The sequence below is a fragment of the Betta splendens genome, chromosome 9 (assembly GCF_900634795.4).
Source record: "Betta splendens chromosome 9, fBetSpl5.4, whole genome shotgun sequence".
Lineage (NCBI taxonomy): Eukaryota > Metazoa > Chordata > Actinopteri > Anabantiformes > Osphronemidae > Betta > Betta splendens.
The window spans coordinates 5,533,401-5,545,754 of record NC_040889.2 but is presented as its reverse complement, the minus strand read 5'-3'; the positions used below and the strand labels follow the sequence as shown (position 1 = coordinate 5,545,754).

At 45.9% G+C, this 12,354-nt stretch overlaps 1 protein-coding gene across 1 annotated transcript in view; it reads left to right on the top strand.

Moving 5' to 3' along the window:
* LOC114862138 (copine-8) overlaps positions 1 to 12,354 on the top strand; it is a 40,530-nt gene that overhangs the window by 3,817 nt on the left and 24,359 nt on the right. The window contains exons 2-5 of the mRNA XM_029162135.3: positions 8,514 to 8,554; positions 9,756 to 9,802; positions 10,276 to 10,379; positions 12,142 to 12,181. Of these exons, the coding sequence (XP_029017968.1) occupies positions 8,514 to 8,554; positions 9,756 to 9,802; positions 10,276 to 10,379; positions 12,142 to 12,181 (232 nt within the window). The remainder of the gene's footprint in view (positions 1 to 8,513; positions 8,555 to 9,755; positions 9,803 to 10,275; positions 10,380 to 12,141; positions 12,182 to 12,354) is intronic.

Sequence of the window (12,354 nt, the reverse complement as noted above, 5' to 3'; positions counted from 1 at the left end):
TGTTTTAAAGGAGCACGAGTTTGAAAACAAGGTCGTCTTTGTGCAGGCCTGAAGGCTGAGAAGGCGAAACTGCTGTGAAGGCTGTCGGATTCAGAGTTTTGACGTGAGAGCAGTGTGGCTGACGTGGATTCTAAATTCAGTGCAGGACTTCAACGCACAAACTGCAGGTCTGCCACATGTGGTTGCCAGGCTTTGTGTAGATGCTGTCCAACCGCAGCACAAGTCGCGTCTCGTGCCTCCTTTCATTCACTGTTGGCTTCATATTGCGGTACTAAATAATAGGAGCGCTGTCGCCGCCCGTCGGCTGCTGTTACGCCGGCACATCTGAAACCGATTTAACATCTGCAGACGATCACCAACTTCCAGCGGCATTAGTCCTCCCGGATTCATATTAATATGCCCGATGCATAATTCATTGGGGTGAGTCATTGCCTTTGAACGCCCAGCTGGCCATTTCATCAGCGAATGCTTTACACCTGTGATGCAGGTGAATGCGATTATGTGACCTCAGACAGCCAGCGCCGAGGCAATATTGGGACGTGTTCCCTGACTGGGCCCCGCTGCACTCGCAGCCGGCTTCCTCTGCTGTGCTTTCACTGTTCTGCTAGGACTTTTTCATTAGGACCCACGCAGTATTTTGTCTCACTGTCAGTCAGAAGCTGGGCCGCTTTTTAATAAGTTAGCTAAAGGCCAAGTGTGCAAGTATTTTTAAGTTATGGTTATAATTAGTAGTAATAGCGCTTCGTAATGTAATGTTTTCAATAATGTTAAGCGTTTACTAAATTATAGTACACTCATCAGTCACTATTGTCTCTCTTATTAGAGTACGGTTCATGCTCTACTACTACTGCTCTACTATAATGCAAGGCTTTGTCATGAAAACAGTGAGTTGCCTGAATCACTGCAGAGGCAGATAGAGGGAAGCCGCTTCAGGTTATTGGGCCACAGCCTAGAAAAGGATGGAAAGTAGGTTGGACACATCTAGGTTGTACCGGGCTGCAGCTTCAAACATATTCAGACACACGCAGTATCAAATGCGCTTGGACTCCAGCGCCGTGGCTTTAATTACAAGTGCATCAGTCGCCTCGAACTACAGGAAGTGTTGCTAATAGCAGAATGTAGATGTTTTTACCAGAAAGGAGGTTGGTGTTCGTTTCCTGGCCGCTTCCTGAAACTCACGTCTCGATTGGCACCACAACCCCCCCCCCCCCCCCCCCCCCCCACCCCTTGACTTCTCGTCATTGATTGCAGCAGTTCCTGTTGCTCCAATCCTAAAACAAAAGCAGGCAAATCTTTGGCCACGCAGGCACCCCCCCCCCCCGTTCAGAGTGTTAGGGGGGCGAGCCACTTACCCTGCAGCCCACAAGTCACGACTGACCCGCTATCTATTTCCAGGTCGCTCCCGTTCCACTGACGTGATTGTGTTGACCTTTTTTGGCCCCATACGGCGCACATAATGGTCCTTTTATTGAAGACGCCGCTGACAAGCGTCACTTTGATGGGAGGAGAGGGCGGCCCGCTGTGTACCGGTTCAATGCCAGGCAACGCACAAAAGGAAAAAAAAAAAAAAAAGGATGTGTGCATTGACACGACGGCCGATAACTTTTTTTTTTTTTTTCCCTCTTCACGTGTGGCTCTGAGCAGGGGGCGCCAATGATTTTGGTGGAGAGCACAGTGGTGCCTGCAATCAGCAATATGAAAATATATTGTAATATATACACACGCACAGTAAATATACTGTGCGTGTGCGTGTTGGAGGCCATTGCCTCTCCCAGTCACGTTTGTAAAGATTTATACGCTGGGTGGAAATTACTGCCAGCCTATTTTCTGCTGTTGTCGGCTTGTTGAAGGTGCCTTTTTTATTTTTGACATACAGTAAGTGGGCTAGAGATCTGTAACACAGAGCAAATCCAGCTTGTTCTGGTACTCTGACTCTAGCCGTCCAGGATGACTCGTACGATGGACCTGCCGATCACCCAGATGTGTGAAGCTCCTGCTTTTCTCCTTGTTAATTACAAGCACAGTAATTAGCATTAAGTAATATAAATGAATTACCCAACATAATGTCTAGTTTAAAACATGACACACCTGGGGAAAAAAGGATGTGAAAATGTCTATTTGCCCTAGAGAATAGATTAGGAAACTAAATCAAATGTTAAGGTAAGGCTATGGATTAAAATTTGTAAAAATGATTATTATTTTAAAATTATACATGATACATATACAAACTAATACATGTGCTCTTAATTATTTATAGTTTTATTGTAAACTCCTTCATCCCTATCAGATTTCTTACTGTTCTGGTTGCTCATGTCCCCCAGCAGTCTATGTCTATTGCAGCTTAACTAAGAGATGGTTCCTGTGACTAACAATCATTGGAACCATCTCTTAGTTAAGTTGCTAAAGATGCAAGATGGAAAAGATGGAAAAAGATCAAGGACAACACACAGGAGAAAAAACATTCTTAGCAATACTGATCCACTACATCTGGAAATAATATGCAGAGGTGGTCTCGCTCCCAAGGTGAGACGGGTCGAAGTGCTATTTCCGAAATGCAGACACAGACTCTAGGGCTCACACACGCATGCACACGCATATGTAAGGGTCAGGAAAACATTTCTGAAATAATCCCGGGACTAATTGAGCTGTTGACCCTGGGGTCAAGCAGGTGGGAAAGGACGCGCTGATTAGAAGTGAGGAGCTTGCACCGAAGGACGTTCATTCATCAATAACTAGCGAGACGTGCAGCAGAGAGCCTCGGGTGAAGGCCAGCGTTTGGGCCGACATCTGGCTTCCAGTAACGTACGTGAGCACATCTGTGCGAAGGCGTTCAAAGCGTCACGTCGGCAGATATTCGTGCTGCGGCGCCTCCGCACCAGTCAGGCAGCTGATGACATTTTCAGCACAAGACGAGCACATAAAACACAGTCACATTTGATCCGCTGACATTTTATTTTCACACTGATGTGATTGCCCCCTTGGGACACGAATCCATAATAGAACAAATCAAAGCATCTACTATGAATTCTGCCAGCTCAAGTTGACTCCAGGGGCTTTGGGGTGGGTTTATCCAGATAGAAAATATCTGGATGTCCTCAAAATAAAGGCAGACTGCTTAAACGGTTTCTGGCAGACAGATTGAGACTGTTTGATTAGAGTACTTGATATACAGTTAATTATCCTCCCAGAGAGCGAAATGAAGCTGGCTTGGGTAATGAAGTCATCTCCATCCGTGTCACACAGCACAGGGGCTGTTTGAATTCCTCCTGGGTGCTGCCTCTGGCCCGTCTGCCTCCTACATCCTCCCATGTGGAAGCCCCCGGCCCCTGCGGTGCGAATCACAGTACGCCTCTTATTACTCTGCACATGCAGGGTCAGCGTCGTCAGTCTGAGAAATACCTCTACCTTTAGCCAGAGGACATAGTAGACAAGTAACATTTTGTAATCACCAGGAAACTGGATCACTGTGTGGCTGGATGAAATTCAGCCACACAGTGATCAGTGGAAAAATCAGTGGAAAAATGCCCAAGTATATGATGGACGGGAAATTAGAAAAAACAAAAAGAGGGAAAAAGATGCAGTCACCTGTAGCTGTGTGCGCAACAACCTGCTGAGAGCATCGGAGCATGCCCAGTTGGATCCGCTCGCTCCACATGTTACCCAGGAATATTCTTAGTCTGTTGCTAAGCGCGGCCGCACACACGCTCACGGTGGAGTGGTGGGTGTGATGCCAAGAAGTGCCAGAAGGCCACGAGAGCGAGACCTCGCGTCTGTGTTGGTATAAATATGCACATGTAGTGTTGGGAAACCCCCCAAACACTTGTAAATGCCTTAGACCTCTGTAAAGTTCAATTAAAGCTCCATTAAACTGTTTTGTTATTAATGGGAGAAAGTCCCATGAGGTCAAAGGGTACTGTACCTATTTTTGGCCAGGAAATAATGGATGCAGTTGAAATTGAGAGCGTGTCAAATTAAAACCTGTAAGTAATCACCTGATTTGAGTGCGTCCCTCTCAGGGTGTTTGGTTTCTTTTCTCGCTTTTGCTGGTGTTTTCGCTCACACATGGGCTGTAATTTCAGATTAGTCACCGGCAAAAATAGCCCCTTTGTTTTCCGCCGCGCGTTATCTTGAGCGTTGCTGATTTGCGTGTTTGCGCTGTTTCACTCGCTCACCGTGTCTGAGGTTCGTGCAGGTTCGATGGTGGACGACTGGGAGAAACGCTGGCGACTTGGTGTGACTGTGGGACTTTATCTAGTTCAGGGAGCTGCCGCGGTACCGGCAGAGCCCATCTGGGTCACGGTCAAACCCAGGGAGTGGGAGAAACACGCAGAAGGAGATCGAGCTACTGTAGGAAGGCAAAGAGGTCAAACAAAGGCAGAGCAGGAATGAAAGCTGTGCTTTGTCCCTGAGAAAACAAGGGTTTTAATTAGTCGCAAAGTATGAGGATAACTAGCATTACAGTAGGCTGGTTTAGTGCAGGAGGAGCCACATACAGTAGCTGAGGAGTTACACCTTCCAGTTATAGTGAGACTTTCAGTATCCAGGAGCCAGCTCAGTGCTAACCTCTAATATGTGACTTTTCTTGTTCTGACGAGTCAAAGCGTCATCTTGGAAGAAGGCCAAGCGGTTGCAGCGTGACACTATAAATATGTTAAGGAGTGTTGACCTCATTTTACTTGAAAAAGTAAACGTTCCTGCTAAAAATGTGTGTGCTGTTGTGCAATAGGACCTACAGAACCGCTGGCCCTGACCACTGTGTCGACACACTGGCGTTGTGTGGTTTTCAGCCTTTGCTTCTCAGCCTCTCTCTCTCTCTCTCTCTCTCTCTCTCTCTCTCTCCGCCTGTGGTTAAACGTGGGCTCCGGAGCGGCTTAAAACACAGTCTAGTTCCACACAAAGGCTTTCCTCCGGCTGCTCTCACAGTTGGGACGGCTAATTAGGCCTCACCTCCCCTCACCGGCGCGCAACTTTCTCTTTCGCTCTCCACCTGCACCGCGACTCCGTCCCGATTTAGTGCACAGTTAATCCGTTTTTCCTTTTATTTTCTCTTTTGAATTTTATTTTCCAGCCCCATTCTTATCCTCTCTACTCAACTGTTCTCTCCTTTACTCTTGTCTTTGGCGTCAGTGGGCTAAAAACCTAATTTATTTCTGTAGTGTAGCAGAGAGTTGCAAGGGTCCCGTGGGGATTTTTTTTTCTGCTGTGTCGTCAAGGTAACACACTGTGAGGACACGGCCTCTCAAGCCAGTCCAAAAGGCACAGTAGATGTATTCATTAATTTATAAAGAGGAGACGAGAGGGGAAAAAATAAAATGAGGGTTGGGGAATAAGTGAGAGGTGAAGGAGGAAGAGAGAGATGATGAGAATGTTGCGACATGGAGAAGAAGGGGAAATGGAGACAAGGCTTGAGAAGAGGGAGGAGGGAGAGGGGTGGAAAGGTGAGAGCAGTAGCGCATTGATGGCATCCCTGGTTTTCAATCAGGCGGAGAAACAATGCACAGCGAGCATCAGGCGTGTCACTCAGGGCATCCAAATTGGCTGTCACTTGTTGCCATAGTAACTGTCCCCCCATGCTGCTGTTATTGTGGCGCTCTCTCTCCCTGTGTGTGTGTGTGTGTGTGTGTGTGTGTGTGTGTGTGTGTGTGTGTGTGTGTGTGTGTGTGTGTGTGTGTGTGTGTGTGTGTGCTAAGACAGCGTGACAGCCAGCGTCTCTGACCCCTCACTGAAGCTTCACCAGGCGTTTCACATAATTAGGGAGTTGTCATATCAGCCGAAGACGCTGCGTCTCCAACTCTGTGTCTCTGTTCATTTAGCTTTTGTCCCCTTGCCCATTTTTTTTAGCTGTGTGTGTGCGTGCATGTGTGTGTGTGTGTGTTTCCATCCAGCCCAGTATCAGATTTCACTTCCTGTTGCTGTGATTGACAGCTGTCAGACTCAATGCGTTGGAGTCTGGGTCGGGATGGCGGAGGCCTGCGCTGGAGCAGGTCGCCCCCAGGGAGGAGGAAGCATAGTTTGACAGCACGTCGAGATCAGCACTGTCATATCTGGCTTTGTGTGTCAGCGATGCCTGCAGACTGATTCATTTATGCATGTGTGTCCTGTATGTGAGCAGCTGAGCAGTAGAACTCGTAGAAACTTACTTAAAACTTTCCTGCTCTCCATCTGTACCTGCATACAGTAGGCTGAGGGCTATACTGGATATACTGAGGGTTTCAGCTATTCTATATGTTTTGAGGAGACGATTCTGTGTAACTGTGAAGGCCTGGTGTGACTGTGTTTGCCATACTAATCAGAATCCAAAACTGGGCTTTTAAAGGTCAATCAACTCGATTAAAGCCGAGTGAGATACTTAAGGTTAAATGTAATTATCTTGAGTGGGCTTCAGGTTCGACGTGGCAGCAGACTGGAGCAGAGAAAAATAATCAAACAATCAAATTAAGTGATTAGGCAGTGAGTGAATCAAAGATGCTCCAGTGTTTTTTTTTTCTGTTTACTAGTGGAAATGCCAGGGGTAGTGTGTGTTTGAGGGAGAATGAGAGTCACAAGAAAGTGTTTATAGCCTTAGACAAACAAGATATTCACATTAAAAGCTCTTGGTTTTAATTGAAATGAAATAATCCTGTCGTGGTTTAATATACTTCTGGCAAAAAAAAAGTAAATTACACTCACTGTCAGTCCAGTGGCAGCTCTTAGCCTTCCTCCACATGCCTCTGGATGAAAAGGAAAGGAAGAAGTGATAGAGAAAGACAGAGAACCATGACTCATTCACATTATCCTCTGAAGTGGAAGTCCTACACACACACACACACACACACACACACACACACACACACACACAAACACACACACACACACACAGGGGGAGCCCATTTGGAGGAACCAACGTGTGTGATGTGCTCCAAGCAGCAGCTGTTTGAAATTCGCTCCGACCCTGGATGGGACACTACTGCCGCCATAATCATTACGGCAGGGGTATTTTTATTTTGCAGCGTAGTGGCGTGTGTTCATCCGCCGACGTCTAAGTTTAGTCTGCCATGGTGTTAAGCAGTGAAAAGGAGTCTCGTTATTTTCAGATCAGCTTCCTCTGGTCTGACAGCAGATGGACTAAAATATTATTTTGTGGAATCTCAGAGCTCGATTCAGCAGTTTAGCTTTTGCTTGGGCTGTTGGGTGGACATCACCCTTGTGGATTTCTACTCATTTGACACCGTGGCAAACATTTATAGCAGCTGTGAAATGACTCATATGAAACTAACTGTAACTGTACTGGCCCTTGTTTATTAATATCACCCAGTAGCCATCTGATCATCTATAGGAATCTAGTGCACAGATACCTGATTTTGTTCTACAATACTTACGTTTAACTCATTATTTAGTTTAGTAAGATATAAGTGAATGTCATTGTGAGTCATTTCAGGTACCTGACTTTGGGCTGTTACTAAGCAACAGCATCTCCCACATACAGTCATGTTTAACCTAAGTAATGTTCTAGGATCAAATATAGTACTGGGCATGAAGTTTTGCATAAAGTGTAATAGTTGCTTGATTTTCTGACACTTGCATCACTGACTAAATTAGATTTAAAGCTCTTTAATTGGTTGATTATAGCACTGCATCTATTCGCCAATTGTTTCTGTATCTGAAGCAAGCTTGTGTGTTAAATGGACCTGGAATTTTGCAGCGTGGCAGAAAAGCTGCAAATATGAACCTGGAGTCTTGAGAAACAGTTGAAAACTTGACACAAACAGGGAGGGCTGAGGAGACGCCAGGGGTGTTTTTTCTTTAATAATGCTTTGAGACAAAGAATCAGAACAGTTAGACAGAGAGAAAATGCCATAAGTGGTGTTGATGAGTTCACGCAAGAGAAAGAAAGAGGCAACGTTCCTCTCAGCTGAAACACGTACAGGAAGAAACTGTGAGGGAGGTGAAGGAAAGCAAACAGGTTGAGAGTTTGACGCTGGTGCGGTGGTTCAAGCTCTGCAACGGTTTCAGGGCTGTGTCAAAGCTGCCGCGATCCCTGGGATTGAGTCCATGAGAGTGTGATATTGTGTGTATTATTTTGATAACTCTTCAAAAGTAATAATTCATCTAATACTCTTCTCTGCTCGTCTTTATTCAATATGTCTTTTTCCACAGTTTTATCATTGTTTATCTCTTAAGACAATATGACTCTTTTCAGGTGCCCTATCATTATAAAGAACATGCCACACATTGCAGTGTTGTGGTTTTATTTTAATGGTTCTTATACTAACAAATAGTAACATCAGCGGAGTCTCAACAAGAAAAACGTTACGAACACTATCAGATGCTTTCATTTGGTTTTATCCTGTAGTCAGATTTTCATTTTTCATCTTTTTCCCACCTCAGATAAAAGATTCGCAGAGCTACTGTAAACAAAGCTTGGTTCATGGCCAGCAGCCTGCATAAATAGTCTGTGTTAAATGCATCCACGGCCATATGTGGACGACAGATGATTCTCCCTCTGACTGTGTTCCTCCTTTGTGTCTCTACAGAAACCTGCTGGACAGGGACACCTTCTCCAAATCAGACCCAAGTAAGACCAGCAACTTCTCTGTTCTTTATAATGGTTCTTAGTCACAGTGGGTTGAACAGGAGCAAAGTGCTCTAAATGAAGCCATTAGGTTTGTTTAGAGATAAATGGTTATAATGGGAGGTTAAACTAAAGGAAATTGAGAAAAGTAGAAAAGAAGTGAAACGTATGGTGTGTGAGTGAGAAAGAAAATGTTTTCTTTAGTTGTATGTAGTTGTGAGTCATTCCTTATGTGCATGTTTTTTCCCATTCACAGTATGTGTGAACTCAGCTTGACGCAGGGCTGACTAACGCACAGGACGCCGCCTAGAATGCTCGTCCCTATAGAATCACAGAATGAGTGGCAGCGCTTTCCCCTTGCCTCGCTTAAAGTGGCTGTAATAACACTGCCAGGTCCACAGTGGGCAGATTAAGGATTATTATGTTGGAAGATATATAATCATGACATACACTGTCATTGGAAAACAAAGTCAGCACATTTACCGTAGCATGGGCTGAAATGACTCAGGGTGGTCATGATGACAGCGACCAACGCGATGACAGGGATGACAGTGATTAGGAGGAGGCGGCGGAGGAGGAGGAAGCTCGTGCTTCACCCATACATTAAGGCGCACTTTCATGCTGACTAGCACTTGTGATTATGCTGAGCACAGTGACTTCACCTTGACTTGGCTCTCTCTCCTGATATGAACCGTGCTGACAGGTGAAAAGACCAGGAAGGCGAAGTCGAGGGAAATAAACCTAATAAACATCACTGACTGGCGTACAATCTGTTTAAAGTGTTGGAGCAGGGCCAGGGAATGGGTCTGTCCTGTTAAGATTTATAAATCAGATATTTTCTGCTGTCAGCAGAATATTGAAGGTCTCCAGGAATGAAATATATGCTTGTGTTGTTGGTAATGTGGCTTAGTTGGGGAAATTGTGTAATGACCTGAAATGATGTTTCGTATCATCTGAAGACAGAAAACCTAATGTTTATGTTTGAACTTCATAAAACTCTTGGATGCTTTGATGTTGTTTTATTTCTAATTCATGCAATTTGAGGCTAGTTAGTCATATACTAATGGATCCATCAAATACCATGACATTTGGGTGTATTAAAACACATATGGAGGTCCAGTTTCAGTGCATCTATAAGTCAGAAACCTTTTTAAAACATCTGGATTGTTGACATTTCTGTAACTTGATGTCCTGTTATTTGCAGTTTGTGTTCTCTACACACAAGGCATGGGCAACAGGGAGTGGAGAGAGGTAAGCGCACGCCGCCTGCCTGCGTCGCCTTTAATCAGTCTCCATCAAAAAGCCTCGTGCAGGCGTGCGCCTGTACAGTAATCAGCCGCGTCTCCCGCCGCCATGAATATTCATGACATGCAAATAAGGGGACAGATCTTTAAGCGCTAATCATTCCCAGTTATTCATAGTTCTGAGTAGCCTGTCATTTCCATGCATTAGTTAAATGCCAAGCGGGGACCTACCTGATCCCCATTGATTTGATCCTTCGCATTCATCGCTGCATTCATTATGAGCTGCTGGGAACCAGCCTCTGCCTTGATGCGCCTGCTAAGAAACCACTGCTGGTAATGAGCCATTCACAAGTCGCCACACAGAGTGCTTTAAAAAAATGATCACATGCAAGCTCACACAGTTAGTTCTCGAAACATTACATAATCCATTTGAATGTTTTGACCGGAGGTTTAGTTTCTTCCCTTCTTTTCTGCGTCTAGTTTGGGAGAACGGAGGTGATTGACAACACACTTAACCCGGACTTTGTGGGTAAATTCATGCTGGACTACTTCTTCGAGGAGCGTCAGAACCTCCGATTTGACCTGTGAGTAACCTGAGTGTGTGTGTGTGTCCACGATTAACTGTCTGTCTCCTTCACATAGTTACAGATATAATTTGGCCTATTGCTATTTATCTGACCATCGATCTGTTTTCAGTAATAGAGAATGTGAAAACATGGTAGAAACAGATTGAAATCTCTCTTTATTCAAATATGTTGTGCTTGGAACCATCTTGTTTGCTTTATTGTCTTTGAGTGCTTCCAATTTGACACAAGCCACTCTGATTAACAGGCATGTGACAACTTGCCTAGAGTTTGCCAAATAGCATTTAAAGAGCTCTTGAGTGCGTTAGAAAAAAGATTTTCTGGTCTGATGAGGTAAAATTGGATTCTCGGCAGCATTGTTTATCGGGGGGCTCCTCGGCAGCAGCAGATCCCGTTGGGAGAATACTTTGGGATACACACTTGAGGAAAACCCGCTTCACAGTGCGTGCCACCTGAGTCTGTAGCAGCTGTTCATCCTTCAGCTTGACAGTGACCTACATTCTAGACGACTACGGAGGAGCTCCGCGACTCTGGCTGACTGATCTGATCTTCCGGCAGTCGGCCGCAGACTGGCAGTTCACAGCCCTCTCCTGATCCGATCGTACGTGCATGAGGAAACCTGTCAGGAAGAATGGGATGAACTGTCTGAATGCGGCTTGGCAGCGCTTAGGGGACTGTACCTTGTAAACGATGTCAGATTGGTTTTTGCCTCCCATTAAGAGTGCACAAACCTAACGCTACTGTAGATTGATTGAAAACACATGTGCAATGACTACATAAGTCTGGAGCAGTCACTGAAAAAGAGAAGACGTGCGGACAGACAGTTGGTTAGATTTACTGAGCCACCGCGCTGCCTCTGGGTGATCGGATTCTGTTCCTCAATTTGGTCTCCCATTGCATCTCTCATTGAATTACGGAGGGGATTACCGGCTTTATTTTATTAGACGGAGACTAATTAAATTATCATCTACAGTATGAACTAAGAGCCGCACGGCAACACAGCTGCGCTCTGAAAGTTAGACGGCGATGAAGGAGGGAGTGCATCCGCGTGAGTGTGTGTTAACGCAGCATTGTGATGGCACACGGTAGAAGTAAGTGTGTGTAGCTGGAGGCAGCATGGCATCTGTCTCACTGCGCTTTGTTTGGCCAAGCAGAGAGATGCATGTGATATTAATCTAGAAATGATGTCCAGCACACACTTCCATGTATGTACAGTCTTTTGTCCAGAATGTTCTCGCGAAGGTACCAAATAGCCTCTCAGTCCTTCCCCCAAAATATTACCCAGCAAAGGGCAATCCATTTTTAGTGTTGGGTGAAATGACCTGAGCTGTGAAATGACCTGAAATTGCTGAGCGAACAGCTTGTCTGATTGCTTCCAGTTCTTTAGACAAGTCTCTTGCGCTGGAGGGGGGGAGTTTCTGGACAAATAAGGTCTTCAGGTTGAACCGAAGAATGAAATTAAAAGAACACGGGAATGAGGAGCTCCATTCTAACCTCCGCGACGCTAACGAGCCGACAGGGATGGAACGCAGCGTGTGCCCTTTCCTCTCACACGTCCAGACACGTTGTACCCTGAGTCGTGTGAGCGGCTGCCAATTATCCCGTTTAGTGTGACTTCAGTGGGGTGGGGTGGGGGGGGGGGGGGGGGTGCTCTAGAAGCCTCTCAGGAGCCGCGTGGCCGCGCCACTGGAGCCCTTGACCGCCGCTTCCCACCCGTCGCCCTCCATCACTCTGATGCCGCCTCCTCTCTCTCTCCACATAGGTACGACGTGGACTCAAAGAGCGCCAACTTGTCAAAGCACGTAAGTACCACAACACGGCAAAGTGCGATTGCAGTGAGTGTGTGGATCGTTCACTGAGGCCTCCGATGGCCTGCAGCTCGTTGAAAAATGCAAGAAACACGGCTTTCCCGCCGCCTGTCCACCCCGCGCCCGCCGCTGATAGCAGTGATTAGCATAACGCTAATTAGAAACAC